Source organism: Mycteria americana, chromosome 3, assembly GCF_035582795.1.
Source record: "Mycteria americana isolate JAX WOST 10 ecotype Jacksonville Zoo and Gardens chromosome 3, USCA_MyAme_1.0, whole genome shotgun sequence".
NCBI classification, from domain to species: Eukaryota; Metazoa; Chordata; class Aves; order Ciconiiformes; family Ciconiidae; genus Mycteria; species Mycteria americana.
The window spans coordinates 21429705-21447209 of NC_134367.1; the positions used below are offsets into that span (position 1 = coordinate 21429705).

Consider the following 17505-nt stretch of genomic DNA (forward strand, 5'->3'; position numbering starts at 1 on the left):
AGATTTAATTTATAATGTTTTCCTAACACCACTCCTCTTACGTTTTTAATGTTTAGACATCCACTGCAGCCAAAACCCACCACATAGTATCTAAAACAAAACACAAACACAGAACATGGTGTGTTATTATTCTTTATTTCTATGTTCGTCTGAAATCATACTGAAATATTCTACAATTAGACCCTCTTGACTTTTGAACCTGAAGCCTTGTGTAACTATTGTATACTAAACATGGGATTAGTCTTTCTCTAAAAATTTGTCTGTAGAGTTAGTAAAATCTTTTTTTCCTATCTGAAATGTATAGAAACTATGTAAAACTATGATTAAAATGTAGACTTCATAAGAATGTGCCAGACTACAGCTGTAAACATAGTTAAGATCTAGATCACTTAGAGAAGGCTTTTATAATGTGGCATAAATAAACTCTTTATTCAGAATAACTCAGCCATAGTGGAATTCAGTTTTAAAAATGTTTACCATACAGACAGGCAAATCCAAAGTAGGCCAAAATGTTTGCCTAGAATAATTAAGTTCTTCCAGAGCAGCTTTTCCATGTAATTTATAGATATGAATCATATGTTTATTTACATAGTAACTTGATTTGACCTTTGATTCCATCTTTGGTATTACTTAATCATTGTTGTACTCATCTTCAATGCTCCCATTTTGACAGTGGAAATGCTGTGTTAAGGTAAGACTTATTACATTTCAGTCAGTTCTTCTGTCTTTTTTGGATGTAAAAAGGACTGAGGAATTGTTAAAAATTGTGCCTTCCTAATTATGGTTCCCAAGAAGCACATAATCAACAAGATAAACTAATCATACAAGCCCTTTTTGTCATCATTAAGGAAAAAATAGAGATAGTCAAAAATCCAAGCAAACATTTTTTATTTCACCTCCTTTTCATTCAGACATTTTTGAAAGTTTAGATTTGTCTTTCCATAGATGTCACATGTAGTTTGCTTCTCTTTGTATGCTCTAGTTGTGTATTCCAATGGTAAGAAAGATGTATCTTCTCTTAGTTTTCTTTTGAAAGGCTGTTTCCATACATATTACCTGTTTCCAATCTTCTAGCATTATGAAAACTAAGTAGTGAGAAGAAAAACCCAGTCAAGTATTTATCATGGATTATGTAGCATAAAAGACAGAATACCTTTGACAAATAAAACCCTTTCTTTGATTCAGTTATTAACTTTTTTTAATGTTTTCAGATAAAAAAACTTGAATCACGCCTCAGTAAAACTGATTGCACTGATGAAAAGGGTAAATCATATTCCAGCAATGAAACCTGGAAAAGGGACCCTTGTACTGTGTGTGAATGCAAAGTAAGTATGTGGAAATCCATTTTGAGATAGAAATTATATTAGGTTCTGCTTCTGAAACAGCAGTTCCAGTTTTGTGCCTGCTAATTTCTGGGTGATAGTTGCTAGTTGTTTTTTTATGGACCTTCAGTTATATGGTGCAAAAAATTATATTGTTTATATACTTCTATTATATTTCCATTTTCATTGAAGTGTAGTTGTACTGGCAAAATTAACTGCAAAGAGACTTACTGAAAAAGTCTACTAAAATTTATAAAAATCAATAACTTAGTGCTAGATTTTTGTTTTCTTTTATCATGGTGAAATTTTATAAAAGGTAGAAGAAAGAAAGAAATATGTCAGTACTTGGTATCCCAGAGTTTCATTCCTGAACATTAGATAAAATGGTATATTGCTCCATTAAATATCGTATAATACAACGAGCCTTCTCAGTATCAGTTGATGCTGAAATAAACTATGTGGAGTTAATCTTAGTAGCTAAGATCTTAGAGAGGATGAATGAGAACATGTTCTTCAATAATATGAAAAATGTATTTCTTGTTTGGAAAATGTAGCTAAGTATGTTCTGGTTTTGTTACTTTTTTTCCTGACACAGGTTGGTCAGATTACCTGTTTTGTAGAATCATGCCCGCCGGCTGACTGCGAAGTACCTGTGAAGGTTAAAGGAGATTGCTGTCCAGTCTGCTTAAAACAAAATATTACTAAAAAGAAGCCATAAGTCTGCTTTATAAGAATTTAGGGTGCATACTCCTCAAATCATATCAATGCCTGCTGATGGCAAAAACAGGTAACTACAGTCTTAACAACAGCAATAAATCAAGATTTACAACATTCTAATGGTGCTGTAACAATATAACTTAATGTATCATTTTGTTTTCTGCCCATGAAGGTAATCACAATGCAAAAATTAACGAAAGGGAAATTAGCAAACAGGTCAAAGTTAATTGCATGTTAAACTTCTCAGGTTAGACAAACTCAAACTGGTGCTACTTTAAAAGAACACTGTCAGGTAGTTTTAGGTACCCAAAATGACTGGGCTTAAGACTTACTCTAAAATTAACACTTTGTTTCCTATCTTTAATTAGCAACATTAAAAGTTTACTATCCCTTTTAAGTACCAGTCTGACTTGATTTTTAGCTCTTTGTTATTATTTAGTAAATGCAGGGAAAAGGAAAACACAAGACACTGTGCCCAAAGCAATGCCGTAGAGGGCCAGTTTCTGCAAACGCACCTAGGTATGGAAATTCTCTTGAATCACACTATCATTTCTGCATCTGGACCAGCAAGGAAATAAAGAAAACTACATGACACCTTTCAACATCCTTTCATTAACTCAAGGAGCAAAATTAATCAAAATTTTCAAACTGAAAAAGCTAGAATTAGTAAGGAAATATAAATAAATGTAATTGGAAGATACAAAAAGCAACTGAATGTATATTAGAGATGTAATTGACAGTGTTCCTCATTCTACGAAAACATACATGACAGAGTAGCATTTGATCTTAAAATGAACATAATCCTTTTTGTCAAAACATATGTAATTGCTTGGTGACTTTTTTTTTGTTTCATTTATCTTAAATCATTGTAACATGACCATCCAGTCCAGTTTTAAAGCATGCTTTTCTTGATCTCAGATCAGTTCATGTATTTGTATGGCCCTGTTATGAAAATGTGAAAAGATGTCACATGCCATTTTGTATACAAAGATTCCTACTGATTCATTGTGCATACTGTCAATAGACATATGTTCCTGATTATATTGTGGCACTGTTTGTTGAAAAAACGAACAATCAGAATCAAGCATCATGATTAATTGTGGATTGACTACTTTTTCTGACAAGTTATTTGATTTTTTTAGGTTTTTTTCCAGTTTCATCTAATGCATATATATTTTTACCTCAATATTTTTATCATTCATGTTAAAAATGGTCTGCCAATGGACTTTATTTCCCATTTAATAAATGTTTAACATTGTAGAGTATATGTCTACTCTAGCATTTCAAAGTTGTGTACTTTTTAGAATACAAACTGCATATTTTTGACCAGGAATTATATATTCTATTCAGTGAAGGACAACTATCATACCTCATTTTACAGCTTTTTTGTGTTTATTCAGAATTTATTCTCTCCCTGAATACTTAATATGTTAGAATTTATGGCTCTGTCCTTAAGTCCTAAGTGAGGACTAACTAGAACCAGAACTCTTCTTTAGTTATATAGTTCACTAGCTTCTGAGCTTATTGTTCAAATTTAGGGAACAGAGATTTGGTATCAAAGAAATCTGCACAAAATTAAACATTCTCATCTTAAACATTTCAGATTGTGCAAACAGACTGAACACTTAATTATTGCATGGTAGATCAAATACCTGTCTAATAACTAACCTAGCACAGCAATATGAGTTCCACTATAATATTTGGCACATAATTTCTCTGATTACTAACATTAATAATTTCTAATTTGATAAACTGATACCATGACACACATTCAAACTTTGGTGTATCTTTAAAGCTTACTACAGAAACTTGTTTCATACTATGGTAGGAGCAATATGTACACGTGAGTGGTGTGGTGTTAAAGGTGTGTGGTAGAGGTACACATGGAATTACAATTTATATTTTTAAGAATATTTTAATTGATTTTATATACAATGTTTTGATTTATGTAATTTTCTATGTTAATACTTTTAGAAATTGTGTGTGGCGAGCATGTTTGAGTATCATATGGTTCCTAGCGGCTGTCATTCCTGTATTTCTTTGATACTCTGGTATTTTGTTGACTTTTGTTGAGAGTCCAAACCACACGTCTCGTCCTGTAATTCCAACTCAGATGGAACTCCCATTGACCTATAGCAGGAATTCCTCAAAGAGGAAGGATTGTGGAGCTAAACCAAATATAATTTAACTGTCTAAACAGTTAAATAAGGCAATAATACATCCAGCTGGTTACTACTTGCATTCTTTTATTCCAATTTTATATTAAATAAACTTTCTCAAGATTTCCGCTTATAGAAGAAGAGAGTTTCCATTTATACATTATAAAATAGTACCTTATATCTGATTGTTCCTTTTCTCCAACCTCCAGAGTAAAGTGGGAGGTTTTCTTCGTTGATCACTGTTTATTCATATGGTATATAAAATGGGCTTAGGAGTCTGGATATGCTTAAACAAGTGTAATATTGAGTTATTTTCTGCCATCCATCTGATTATAAACCATTCAGGAAAAACAGGTCTTTATCCACAATTTAAAATGTAATCAGTCATGGATTGTACTAATTCAGTTTTATTGCAGTGTATGCAGAATCAGCATTGATTTTAACATTTCTGAAACAGTGGCCAATGGCTAGATGACCATTTCCTCAGTATCCACTGTGAGAATATTGCTGTAATATGTTGCAAATTTTACATATTTATTTTCTTTTTTAATGTTACCTAAAACAAAGTCTTTGTTGTTTTTATTTTAATCAGTAAATTTACCAAAGAACTGTTTGCACTGTATAATGAATGCTTTTCAGTTAAAATAAAATGGGCCACATTTCCAAGTAAATTCCAAGTGATTTCTTCTCAATACATGTATTGTTTAGATTATTTGCGGAAGATTCCAGTGTGTAGACTTTTATCAAAGATCCATATTTCTTATCTTATGTAGGATTGTCATGATCAAGACTCCATTTCTGAGAACTAAACAATGAGCTAATGAATCACATAGATTCAGTAGGTTCTTTAATATTATGACACACAGAATCTGAGTACCTATTCACTGTTTTCTTCTGGGTGATGGGAAAAAAATACACTTAGGCTCAGAAGGTATATTTAAAAATACGTTCATTTCTTAGCACAGATGTGTATTTGAAAACTCTTAGTGCTGAACATTTTTTCCCATTTTTTATGGGAATGTCATACTTATATACAGCCTGTTCTTACCCAGTTTCTTCACTTCCTCACATCTTCAAATAGATCCAGTCATGACTTGCCTTCCAATGCACTTGATTCTACATTCATTCTTTATTGACATCATTTCACAAATGGATATCCAGGTTCATGCAATCTGAGCTCAAAATGAGTCTCCTGTGCAAAAGAGATCCTCTTATTTACCTCATCTTGTTTCTCCATCATAGGATATGAATTACTGCTGAGTTACTCTCATCCTTTGGTGAGGTGTTATGATCTGTAGGGCACTGGGTTGGTTCCTTTGTTAGATCCACCTGAGATTCCTCTGTTTCTTCATGACTTCATACAGTAAAGCATTTTGTGATACAGTGTCATTGCAATTAATGTAATTCTAAGTTGCCTTACACTGAAATGGGAGAACTTAAAGATGGACTCCAAGATGCAGAGATAAGAATCGTTTTCAGGTTGCAGTTGACTGTGCTTCACTATAGTTTGACTCTGAGTATTGCATAAGGCAAATCTAGAAAAGCAGAACTGCAGCAGGGTCATTTATGTATTTTCCAGCAGGCTGCTGAAATATCCTGTTGCTCTTCCAAAATGTTGATGAGTAGTATTCAGTCACTGTCCTATAAAAATTTTAGGGCAATCATATTTTTTTTTCCTCCAAATTCAGATAAAATTAGTTTGGCAAAGTACTGGTATACATTTTTCTAGTAACTTAAATGGGTAACGCATGCTTCTTTTAACAGACATAGTAAGTTCCTAAGACTAATCTAATAATACTCAAAAGATTTACATTTCAACAACTTTTTTTTTTTTTTACCATGAGACTAAAATAGTCAGAGACTTGAAGAGAAGGTTTTGTTTCAGTAAATAACTTTGTGTTAATCCAAACAAGACAACAGCCAGGGTTGAACACAGTTAATTGCCAAGAAGTTTGCTAACAGTTTTAAAAAAAAACAAACCACAAAGTTTAGCCATTTAGAATAAAACTCTTGGGCTAATACTGATATATTTTGAGAAAGATTCACTTATATTTGAAATAAACCAAGTAAATTGACTTTATTCCTTTTGATTGATTACAGCTAAGAATCATTGGCCACAGCATGATTAAAGTTGTCTTTATAGGGAATGACCTCCCATACTCAGTAACTTTGTTTTGTAAAATAATATTTTGCTGCCATAGTGTATGTGTGTATGTCATTATATGATCTAAAATATTTTCCTGATATTTTCTTTTTAATCCCCTATTAATTTCATGCTTTTTTCCTATAGTATAGTATTTACCAAATCAATAATCTTTGCAGTGAGATTTTTAGACATGTTGGGACTGTTCCATGGCTTTAGTTTGGAAACTAGAATAAGGTATCAAAAGCTGGTATATTTGACTAATTTTCCTAAAACTTCTGCATTATTCTGTTGTCATATTGTTAAAATAGATTAAATGTTTTGCAAGTACAGGATAATACAATTATAAAATTACCAGTAGAAAGCACGACTGCCTACTGTCCTCTCATGGTCTCTGTCATCTACAGTATGGGGTTCAGTGAAGTATATTTCAGAATTCACTACAGTAATCTTTATTATGCACAAGAAAAAATGAGATCTAATATGTGACAAAAAGCTTGTTAGATAGAATATGTCAACAAAAAATACCAATATGACTATATGCACGTCTCATTCATGCTGAAAGTTTGCCAGACTCTCAGTGGAAGGAATCAACATTATCCTTATTAAAACTAATGAGAACCAATAAATTTCTAAACATGTAATAAATTACTCGATACTAATACTGTCGTAATCAGCTTTGTGTTATGATGTACCTGATCAGGAGATTGTACTGAGTCATAAAAAGGCAGTGTTGTCTGCTAATACCGTATTTTAAAGCAGACATCCTAGCAGTATCAGACGGTTATTTTTGCAGTTATCCCGGCTGCTTAGTTTCATGCAATAGTTCCTTTTCTTTCCTTTTTTCACACTTAGCCTGCTGTGACATGGCAAGGAAACCTCTGCGCCTCCAACATACTTTTCCTTTTGTTTTCTGCCCAACATCTTCGCTGTCCACCAGCAGTGTTAGGAATGGTCCTTTCACTGCACTTCAGCATTCCAGCCTGGTAACAGATGGAGCAGAGTACAGATCAGATACGTCTTAAGTTTCAAGAAGATCTGGCCAGCTGTGTTTAGCTGAAAAGCTATGAATTGAATATCTCTGTTTAATTTCAGAAATGGAACAGAACAGCAATTCCTGTGATAAAGGAATAAACGTAACTGTTGCATTCAGTAAAGATGTTTGTGTCTGATGCCTCCCTCACTGATACAACTTTACATTCCCACAAGTCACATGCTTTAAAAATGTTGCTGTGTTGCCAAAATAAATCCCATTACCTACTTATAACTTTATGAGATGTTGTCTGTTGTTAACCTGGCTCACAGCCATTCCAAGGATCAGCGCAGTAAAGTGCTTCATGTCTCTTTTCATAGAGATTAGCATGAAAAAAGTACCCAGAGGAAAAAAAGTAATCAGGAATTGTCCTGAGAAAGGAAAAGAAACTAATGCTTTGTTTTGGTGGGGGGAAAAAAACAAGAAAGATTTCATCAAGTACTCCGAATTTTTTCAGGAAAAATCCAACAGTTCATCAGGAATATAGGAACTGATTAAATATACCAAAGTGACACATATACTGGACTGCAATAGAGAGTCTCCAGGCACTGGGAATCAATTTGACCATTTATTTGACCAGCTACTAGAGTGGCAGTAAGGCAGGCTTTTAGTCCCCTACCTCCACTCTGCGGCATTGCCTCTCTTTCAGTGAAGATCACCTTCTCTTTTTTTCTCCTCCATGCTTTCACAGCTAACGGACTGAAATACGAACTCAAGACTACAAGCCAAAAAGTGTCTTGGGGCAAGTCATCAGCCTGACCCCTCAGAACAGCAGGTCATAGCTGGTGAACGAGGACTTAGAGGCCTGAATGGGATGCTTCAGAGGAAGGTTCAGAGTGGGCCAGTTAGAAATGTTAGTCAAAGGGGCATATTGGGGTTGCTGTCCTTTTCCCATGCTTAGGTGCCAGATTCAGCACTGTCTGTTACAAATTTCCATAATATGGGTTTCACAGTTCCAAGGAACTCTGCAGGGAGACACCAAGCTGAGGGCTCACTTTTTCTTGCTATGTGTGAGAGGCCAGTGTGACAGCTTTCATATATAGGAACAATCTCAGTTGCTGAAGGAATACTCAAGCTGTTTTAATCAAGGGTTTTCTCTCCCTCTGGGTGAAATTGAGTTATTTTGCAACCTACACTTTTATTTAAAACCTCTAATGCTGTCACAGAAAAGGAAGACTTTTATTTTTTTAATTAAGCTTTGTAGAAAGGGCCTTCTTGAATGCAGTGCAGCAGACTGGAGATATTGTAGGAGCGGAATAAATGTTTTCTTTCAGCTGAACTGGCTTGGCATGGTTGCATACAGCCTTACTTGTTGCCAGGCTATTCTCTTATGTTGAGAGTATTTAAAGATTGCCATGGGATTATTTGGATTTTCTTTTATATCAACAATCAGTTCAGGCAATAACAGACAATAGCTGCCTTGAGGTCAGAAAATGACAGCTAGTTTCTGATGCAGGCAAATGTTAATGTGGATTTTAAAACCTTCATCTTATGTTCTTTCTTTTTTTCTGCAGTAGAATGCTATTGTTACCCCACATCTCACCTCACAAGCAGCTAATATTTTCCATTTGAACTTCAGATGTATTCAGGAAATGTCACCTTACTTTTCTAAGATCAAGGATTTTTCACATTGGGAATGATAAAAAGGGGCATAGCTCCTACCTATTGCTTTAGATTAATAGACTTTCAAAGTCCAGAGAAGTCACTGCAGTCTTGTCTAGCATCTGCACAGCATGTTAAACTCAATTCATCCGGTGTTTCTCACATTAAGACACTGTCTTGTGTTTGAATAGTGTCTTAAAAAGACATGCAGTCTTGACAGAAAATTTTAAAATGTTACTTCTGCATCACCGTAATGTAAATTGTAATAGTGGGTTACTTACTCTCACAAAGAATTTCAGCCTACAATAGCTTATCGGTGTATATGCAGGTATACAGCTACTGCACTGCTCCTCCTGATCCTTAGTTTCACTTTTATTTGCAAAATAGATCATTCTTCTTATTTCTTTTTTTAAAAACTACAAGGTTTTATGGGTGCACATTCACAGTTTAAGATTACTCTATTTGCTAAATCACACCAAGAATTCATATTCAGCCAGATCCTAAATCTGCTTTTAGCTATTTTATAGCCCCCTATTTTGTAAGTAGGAGTCACATTCTTTGTTTCCCCATGCATGATTTTGCATTTAACTGTGTTACACTAATGGGATAAACTCAGTCTAGAAAGCAATCCAGGTCTATCTGTAATTTTAATTTTTATTAGAGGAAGTCATTTACTTAAGGTTTCAAATTATTCAATCCGGTATAGAAGTTCTGACACAGCTACAGGTGAATCTCTCTCTTAGATTCCTTGTAGCAAAAATCAGCCAAGTATGATGGATCACACTTGAGAGAGCAAGAAAGTAAAGGAAAAATAAAGAAAGGCTGCTGCTTCCTTTCTGTGGTGAGAAGTTGTTCACAAAAGGAAAAAGGCTGGTGACAGTCGCTGTTGTTTTTTTCCCCATCTTCTGCTGTTTGCTTCACTCTTGATACACCATTTAAAAGTACGACAGCTTTGAGAGAGAGGCTTTGATAGGAAAGTCAGAATTTACACTGTAGTAACATACTTTGTAGGCTGTGTGTTCCTAGTGATAATCTTGTCTCTCCTTTCCCTGTCAGGCCACAAGCTTGTCTGTATTGCAGCCTGTAGTTCTGTCTTTAATTTAAATTAAATTAAGAATAGTCCACACTTATGAAAGAGCAGAAAAACATGGTTGGGGAAAATGTTTATATTAGAAGCTTAAAGAGTTTGGGCTACATTAAGCTATAGCTGTGGTCAGGAATTTTACATATTTTAGCGTTGGATTTGCACCACTGGAAAATAAAATGCCTTGTTGGCCGCCTGCTGAACAGCCATGGTTTGCAGATGTGAGAACTTCCCAGTGCCAGTGAACTCCACCACAGCTCTGGAAAATTATTCAGACACAGATGAAGACCTGAGTTCATTCAAGCCTTGGTGTCTCTGTTAAGACTAACACTGCAAGTAAGTACAAGTCTTGGTGGGTTTTGTGGTAACTACTTGTTTGCAAGGAGGTAGAAAGGAGTAACTGTTCTGTGCAGAATTACTGATAATGGTTTTGCTTCTCCATTAGAAACACTGCAAACTATCTTACCTGTCTTCTAGAAGCATTCAGATTAGCGGTAGTATGTGACTATGGGCACTTTAAACCTTGTAATACTTATTATCTGGAATATTGGAATATTTATACACAGAAAAGTTACTTGCGTGGGTTTTTTTTATTAATTACTACTTTAAATTGTCAAAAGGGGTGTTTTAGAATAGAAAAAGAAAATGCAAATACTACAACAATCACACATTTATTTTGTAAACCAAACACTGAGTGGTTGACTGCTACAATACAAACTAGAGTATTCATCCCAGACTTTACAGAAAATGGTATAGTGTCACTTTCACAGATTCTTGCAAGGCAAACAAGACAGTAGTACTAAGTCTGGTCTAAAGAAAGCTGATGGCAAGGACTGTGCCAGCTCATTTCAGCTGTTTTAAAATCATGTTATTTAATTTTCCTAAGGGATTATGGAAAATTTAAGCACTTATGATTTAAGATTTTAATAAGGTATGATCTTGCAAAAGTGCTGCAGAAACTGCTTCCCTAAATAGACCATTATTTTTCTGTTTTGCCTTCCAATCTTCATCCAGGCAGGTGGCTTTTTTTCATTCTGAAATCCCACAAAAATCTATTAACAGGAGATAAAAGACAGGGCTGGAATCTTGTCTCTGCTAAGCAGATGTGGCAATGTCATTGACACTGTGTGGCCAGTCCTGGGAAGGACCCTCGTTGGGCCAGGATTTCACCCCAAATAATCTAATAATATTCTTGTAGTTCTGGATTTTGTGTGTTAAGGGGAGAAGGAATTTGGTGTCTAAGATACATGATCGGGACAACAGTTTCGATAATGTCAGTCTACTACAGGTCAGTACAACAGCACCAAACAATATATTTTTGTTAGGAAGAAATCCTATCCCCTGTAACATCTCAGGCCCATATCCTGACTCTTGCTTGTTTACACATGTGCCCAGTACCACAGAATTGAATAAATAGAAAAGTTACAGTTGCAGTTCCTGAAAACAGAAGTATCCCAAGGAACATTTATAACCAATTTACTTACAAATCTTTCCTAATTAGATTGCTAGGGATAGTATGTGACTACGGTTTAAGGACAGGATTTCACTAAAGGAATTCCTTTTACAGGACACCATCAGGTTTGTCATTTTATAATAAAAGCCGTGGTAACATTATCCTAGAAAATATTTTTTTTTCCTCTGGGTTGTTTTGGATGGACACACAAAGTCCATCCCTGTGAGTGCCTAGCTACAAATGAAACTGAAATCCGTGTAAAAACTAACTTATGTGGTTTTGGCCAGATTTCAGGAAATCATTCACTCTTTAGAGACTATCCATAACTCTCCCAGCAGATACAGCGAATTCTCCTAGGCAGCTTGCCAGACTGTCAGGATGATGGCTGCTATCTCAGATCTCAGTTAGCACATTCTGGTCTTCAGTGAAGATTCCCAAAGCTTGTTACATCAGTCTTGGCACAGCATGCCAAGGAAGCATGCACAGGATCATGACTTACATGGAGACATTTCTCTTGCAGGCTCTGAATAAAATCTCTCACAATCAGGCAGAAAAACCATACTTCCCTTTTGTCTTGTAAACTTGAGAACCAATTAGTTAAAATATCTCTATGGAATACATGAATTTCCAGCTGTAGACAGGAAGGAAACTTCCACTGAATATGGTATTCCATTATTACATGTACTTTCTTTTAATTATGAAATATTTTATATTATTATGAGTTAAAGTCTTCTGTGACTGTAGTGATTACATGTACTTATTTCTACGACGCATATGATATTCCTTATGCTGATCTAGTGACATCTGTAGTCCACTGTCATGGTTTAACCCCAGTCAGCAACTAAGCACCACACAGCCGCTCGCTCACCTCCCCACCACCACCCCTGATGGGGGAGAGAACCAGAAAAAAAAGTAAAACCTGTGGGCTGAGATAAAGACAGTTTAATAGGACAGCAGAGGAAGAGAAAATAATAATGATAAAAGAGTGTACAAAAGAAGTGATGCACAATGCAATTGCTCACCACCCACTGACTGATGCCCAGCCCGTCCCTGAGCAGCGATCACTCCCCCCAGCCAACTCCCCCCAGTTTCTATACTGAGCATGACGTCATATGGTATGGAATAGCCCTTTGGCCAGTTTGGGTCAGCTGTCCTGGCTGTGTCCCCTCCCAGCTTCTTGTGCACCTGGCAGAGCATGGGAAGCTGAAAAGTCCTTGACCAGTGTAAGCACTACTTAGCAACAACTAAAACATCACTGTGTTATCAACATTATTCTCATACTAAATCCAAAACACAGCACTATACCAGCTACTAGGAAGAAAATTAATGCTATCCCAGCTGAAACCAGGACAGTATCCACCCCTTATTCTAGACCATCTACATCATGCCCAGGTCCTACCCTTTCCAATACATTCCAATTAATCACCACCACTTTTCCTGTCTTTTGACATATACACACAGATATCATTCCTTTAGTCTATGGGTCATCCCTCTAAATGTCCACTGAGTTCATTTAGCCCATGAATTTGGGCTCCATCTGTCATAACAGTCTTTCAGGGCAGGAGAGATGGTGTGTGTTGTTGGATTGTTGCATGCTGAAGCCAGTTCTGGTTCCATCACTGCTGCACTTTGCTCGGTTTCATCAAAGTTCAATCTGGGTGGTTCTTACTGTAATACCACTAATATGGCATGTAGCCACCATAGAAGTGATGACATACAGTATTATATAGCAATTAACATCATACCATTCAGTTCATTGGCTATTCTCACCCAAATCCCCTTGAGGTACACAGCAGAATTCCCCATCCTTTCACATTACCCACCAAGTGCACCCAGGTCCTTGAGCAAAAGCAATCTCACGAATGGGTTTGCCTTTGCCAAGGCAGAAATAACCCAGACTGCCTTCCCCAGCATATTTTTATGTGCACTACAGGGACTTTATCCCCCTCCACAGTAGGTAAAAGTTTTGATTGGGCAGGGCCAGCTCGACTGGCAGATCCCCTAGTGTTGACTACCCAGGTGGCCTTTGCTAAATGTGTAACCCAATGTTTGAATGTCCCAGCACCCATTGCTCTCAGTGTAGTCTTTAACAGTCCATTGTTTCGTTCGATTTTCCCAGAGGCTGGTGCATGATAGGGGATGTGATATACCCACTCAATGCCGTGCTCTTTGGCCCAGGTGTCTATGAGGCTGTTTCAGAAATGAGTCCCATTGTCTGACTCAATTCTTTCTGGGGTGCCACGTCACCATAGGACTTGCTTTTCAAGGCCCAGGGTAGTGATCCAGCTGGTGGCATGGGACATGGGATATGTTTCCAGCCATCCGGTGGTTGCTTCCAGCATTGTAAGCACATAGCGCTTGCCTTGGCGGGTTTGTGGGAGTGTGAGATAATCAATCTGCCAGGCCTCCCCATATTGATATTTCAGCCATCACCCTCCATACCAGAGAGGCCTTAACCGCTGTTTGATTGCAGCGTGTGTTTCACATTCATGGATAACCTGTGCAATAGTGTCCATGGTCAAGTCCACCCCTCGATCACAATCATCGCCCACCTCCGATGCTTTCCCACAAGAATACAGGACCCACCAGTGAACAGGGCATATTGCTTCTCATTTTCTGGTAGTTTATTGTACAGTGGGGCTTCTTCAGCACATGTCACCTCGTCCTCTGGTGATATTCTGAAATCTTTGCCTTCTGGCCAGTCCATGATCTCTTCCAAGATTCCTGGGTGACTGGGGTTTCCTATTCAAGCCTGTTGTGTGATCAGTGTGACCCACTTCCTCCATGTAGCATCAGTTGCATGATGTGTAGAGGGGACCTTCCCTTTGAACATCCAGCCCAGCACTGGCAGTCAGGGGGCCAAAAGGAGCTGTTCAGTACCAACCACTCCTGAAGCAGCTTGAACCCCTTCATATGCTGCCAATATCTCTTTTTCAGTTGGATGCATGGAGCCTCTGGGCCAGTCACAACAGGGTGCTTTTGCCACTCATTCCCAGTTAGGCTCACTTTGGCCTCCAATACAGTCAGCTGTTGGGATCCCCCTGTCACTCCAGAAATACAGATGGGTTCTGCCCCTATATAGCTTGATGGCATTAGGGTACACTGCGCACTGGTGTCTACGAGAGCCTTATACTCCTGTGGGTCTGATGTGCCAGGCCATCGAATCCACACAGTCCAGTAAACCCGGTTGTCCTTTTCCTCCACCTGGCTAAAGGCAGGGCTCCTCTAGTTCTGGTCATAGTATTAGTTACCCACTTCTCGTAAATACGAGTCAGGAGTTCCTTCATTACAATCAGGAGTAAGATCAGCCCTTCTACTCTGTCTGGGAAACTGTCCACTGGAAACTGGAGCAGCAATTTTCCTGGAAGAACCCCCTTTTGTGATTTTTTTTCCTTGCAACTCACATACCTGTGCCTCTAGGGTCAAGGTAGATTTTCCATCCTACTTCCTCATATCCTCTCTGTGGTCACACAGGTGAAACCATAGGGTGCCCCATGGTGTGTACCCTCTCTCTTGAGCAGAAGAATGCTGTCTTCTAATAGCTGAGATACTGGTCAGTACAGGTGGAGAGTAGGACCTATCCTCTTTGAGCCTACTGGCCCCGTTATCCCAGCATCGGAGCAGCCAGTTGACAATGTACTTGCCTGGACGATGGATGAAATCCTTTCACATATCTTGCAGATCACTCAAGGATAGAGATCAGGTGATTAAAGTCTCTTTTATGAGTTCTTCCCCTCTCTCCAAGGAAGAGGAGGAACCCTTCCATCAAGTTCTTCCTCGGGGGGAAGCGGGAAATTCTTCCTCTTCCTCCTCCTGTTCTCATGGTGGCCCTGTTTTAGAGTAGTCTGCCTCCTCACTGGCGGGACAGTATGCTTCTTCCTCCTGCTCCCTCTTAGGAGAAGCTTCTTCATCCCTTACTAAACGAGCTGACTTCCACTTCCAAGATTTCTTCTTGTGTATGGGGGCGACGGATACCGGCACGCGTTGGTTCTCTGGTTCAGCTGCAGTGCCTGTCGCCGGGGTTTGAGTAGCTGCAGTGCCTGTCCCAGGGGTTGGAGTAACTACAATGCCTGTTGCTAGGGTTTGAGTAGCCACAGTGCTTGTTGCCGGGATTTGAGTAGCCACAGTGCCTGTCGCCAGGGTTGGAGTAGCCGTAGTATTCTTAAACAGTTGTTTAACCCTAAGCAGCCCCCTGTCTTACATAACACTGGTGACCATGCACCTAAAAAAAGGATCCAAAGTCCTGTCCAAAGTATTCTGTCAAAGAGGGTGGATCTAAGAGAAAAACAACATTTATGGTACCACAGGGACTGGTTTCATAAGGGAGGTTAAAAGAGCTTTTGCCAAATGACCATAGTGAAGTGATGAAATAAGACAACAATTCATAGTTATTTTGAAGGAAATATTTGGAAAAATGGAAGGAAGGGCTTGTTTGAGGTGGTTTAAATAGAATGCAGCTTTGGGGGACAAAAAGGGTTACTGAGCATTGAGCAAGTCTGTTCAGTTCCTCAAAGTGTGGAATAATTCCTCAAGTAAACTGAAGAGATTTATCTGTTCAGTTCATGGTAGAATTTCCACAAAATTATGTGCAGGGTGCACAAAATTAAATAAATAATAAATTGCTTATTTGCAAGAATGGCAGCATATCTAAACACATCATACCTGCTTTTATTTTTATGCTGATTATTCATCAGTATCTATAATGTTCCACTCTTTGTGAAAGGAGTTCCATGGTGTAAGAACTATCTGCAGTATTTGAAATGAGGGTTTTTTTAGGTGATAAGTTGCTATTACTGTGTTACTAAATTGTATACTCCTTTGCTAATGATATTAACATGATGTTATTATCCTTATTAGGCGTTTTTACCAGTATCTGGTATTAACTTAAGTATTTTTTACATATTGATGCATATTTTAGTTGCTTTTCAGTAACTGGCTTTTCTATTCCCTATTACAGTTCTGTTTCCCTGACCTGCAGGCAGCACAGACCTGTGTACCGAGAAGTGGAAATGTGCTGTTTGAGAGTACTCTACTGTCTGTATACAATATCCTGTATTTTATCTGTTTTATATATATGATGTAACTAAAATAAAACTTTTTTTTTTAAGTAAATGCCAGAGGTAGAATTAAGTGTCCAAACTAGAACAAGAAAGAGAGAAAATGTCTTTCAACTCTTCCAGTCAAGCTGTGAGTTAGCCCAAGCAGTTAAATGCAATTTAGGAGGAGGTTTTGCTGTTAAACACATCAAAATGGGTTGTGTTTTGAATGAGTAATTTAAAGGGGTTTGGCTGCAACATGTTTGCAGAGATTGTTTATCAGAAGTGCTCTAAGAAAACCATCTGGACTGCTGGATGGTTAGAAAGGATGTGTGGTTAACGGAGCTGCTGGCCCTCCTGTCTCCAGAGTTGCTGGATTCTACATTGATACTATTTATCATCTTGATCCTAAAAAAATATGCTGGACCAAGCCAGAAAGAGGGAAAAGCATCTTTTAACCATTGTCTGGCTGAAGCTTGAACAGTTAATTGAAGGCAGGATGGCCTTGAAGATAAGAAACAGGATGGTTTTATTCTTGGATTAGCTTTCAGTGTACTTGGGCAATTCATTTAATCTCTCAATGTTTAAGTCTTCCATCTGTAAAAGAGACATAATAATGCAGGCCTCTCTAATGTGTCCTTTAAAATCTAATGAAACTTACCGGTGGTCTTTTGTGTCTCAGAGAAAGCTTACTGTTGTTCCTTCTTCTGTGTTATTTCCCTTTCCTGTTTGTTTTTCATGTTCACTATCTTTGCCTCTGTTTCGAATGGGAATTTGGTTGACCAAATGAAGACAAATCTACCATTTACAACACCTCCATGAACTTTTAACCAGAAGAGGAAGCTGAGTCTTAGATGACCTGATTATTATAGAAGTTTTCCAGGTCTCAGAGTGGCTGATAATGCCATTGCGGTGCCTGTCACTTCCCACCAGCTGCTCTGCAGGGGAGATTAAGG

At 37.7% G+C, this 17505-nt stretch overlaps 1 protein-coding gene across 2 annotated transcripts in view; it reads left to right on the forward strand.

Moving 5' to 3' along the window:
- The window catches only part of PXDN (peroxidasin), a 102089-nt gene extending 85484 nt beyond the window's left edge, over nt 1-16605 (forward strand). The window contains exons 22-24 of one of the 2 annotated variants that reach the window (XR_012775145.1): nt 1212-1325; nt 1918-2109; nt 16471-16605. Coding sequence is in view for 1 of the 2 variants with exons in the window: in XM_075498019.1 (XP_075354134.1) it covers nt 1212-1325; nt 1918-2040 (237 nt within the window). In the remaining variant the exon portion in view is untranslated. Of the gene's footprint in view, nt 1-1211; nt 1326-1917; nt 3642-16470 lie in introns of those variants that run through there. The other variant, XM_075498019.1, reaches the window with a different exon arrangement.
- The last annotated feature ends 900 nt before the right edge of the window (nt 16606-17505 follow it).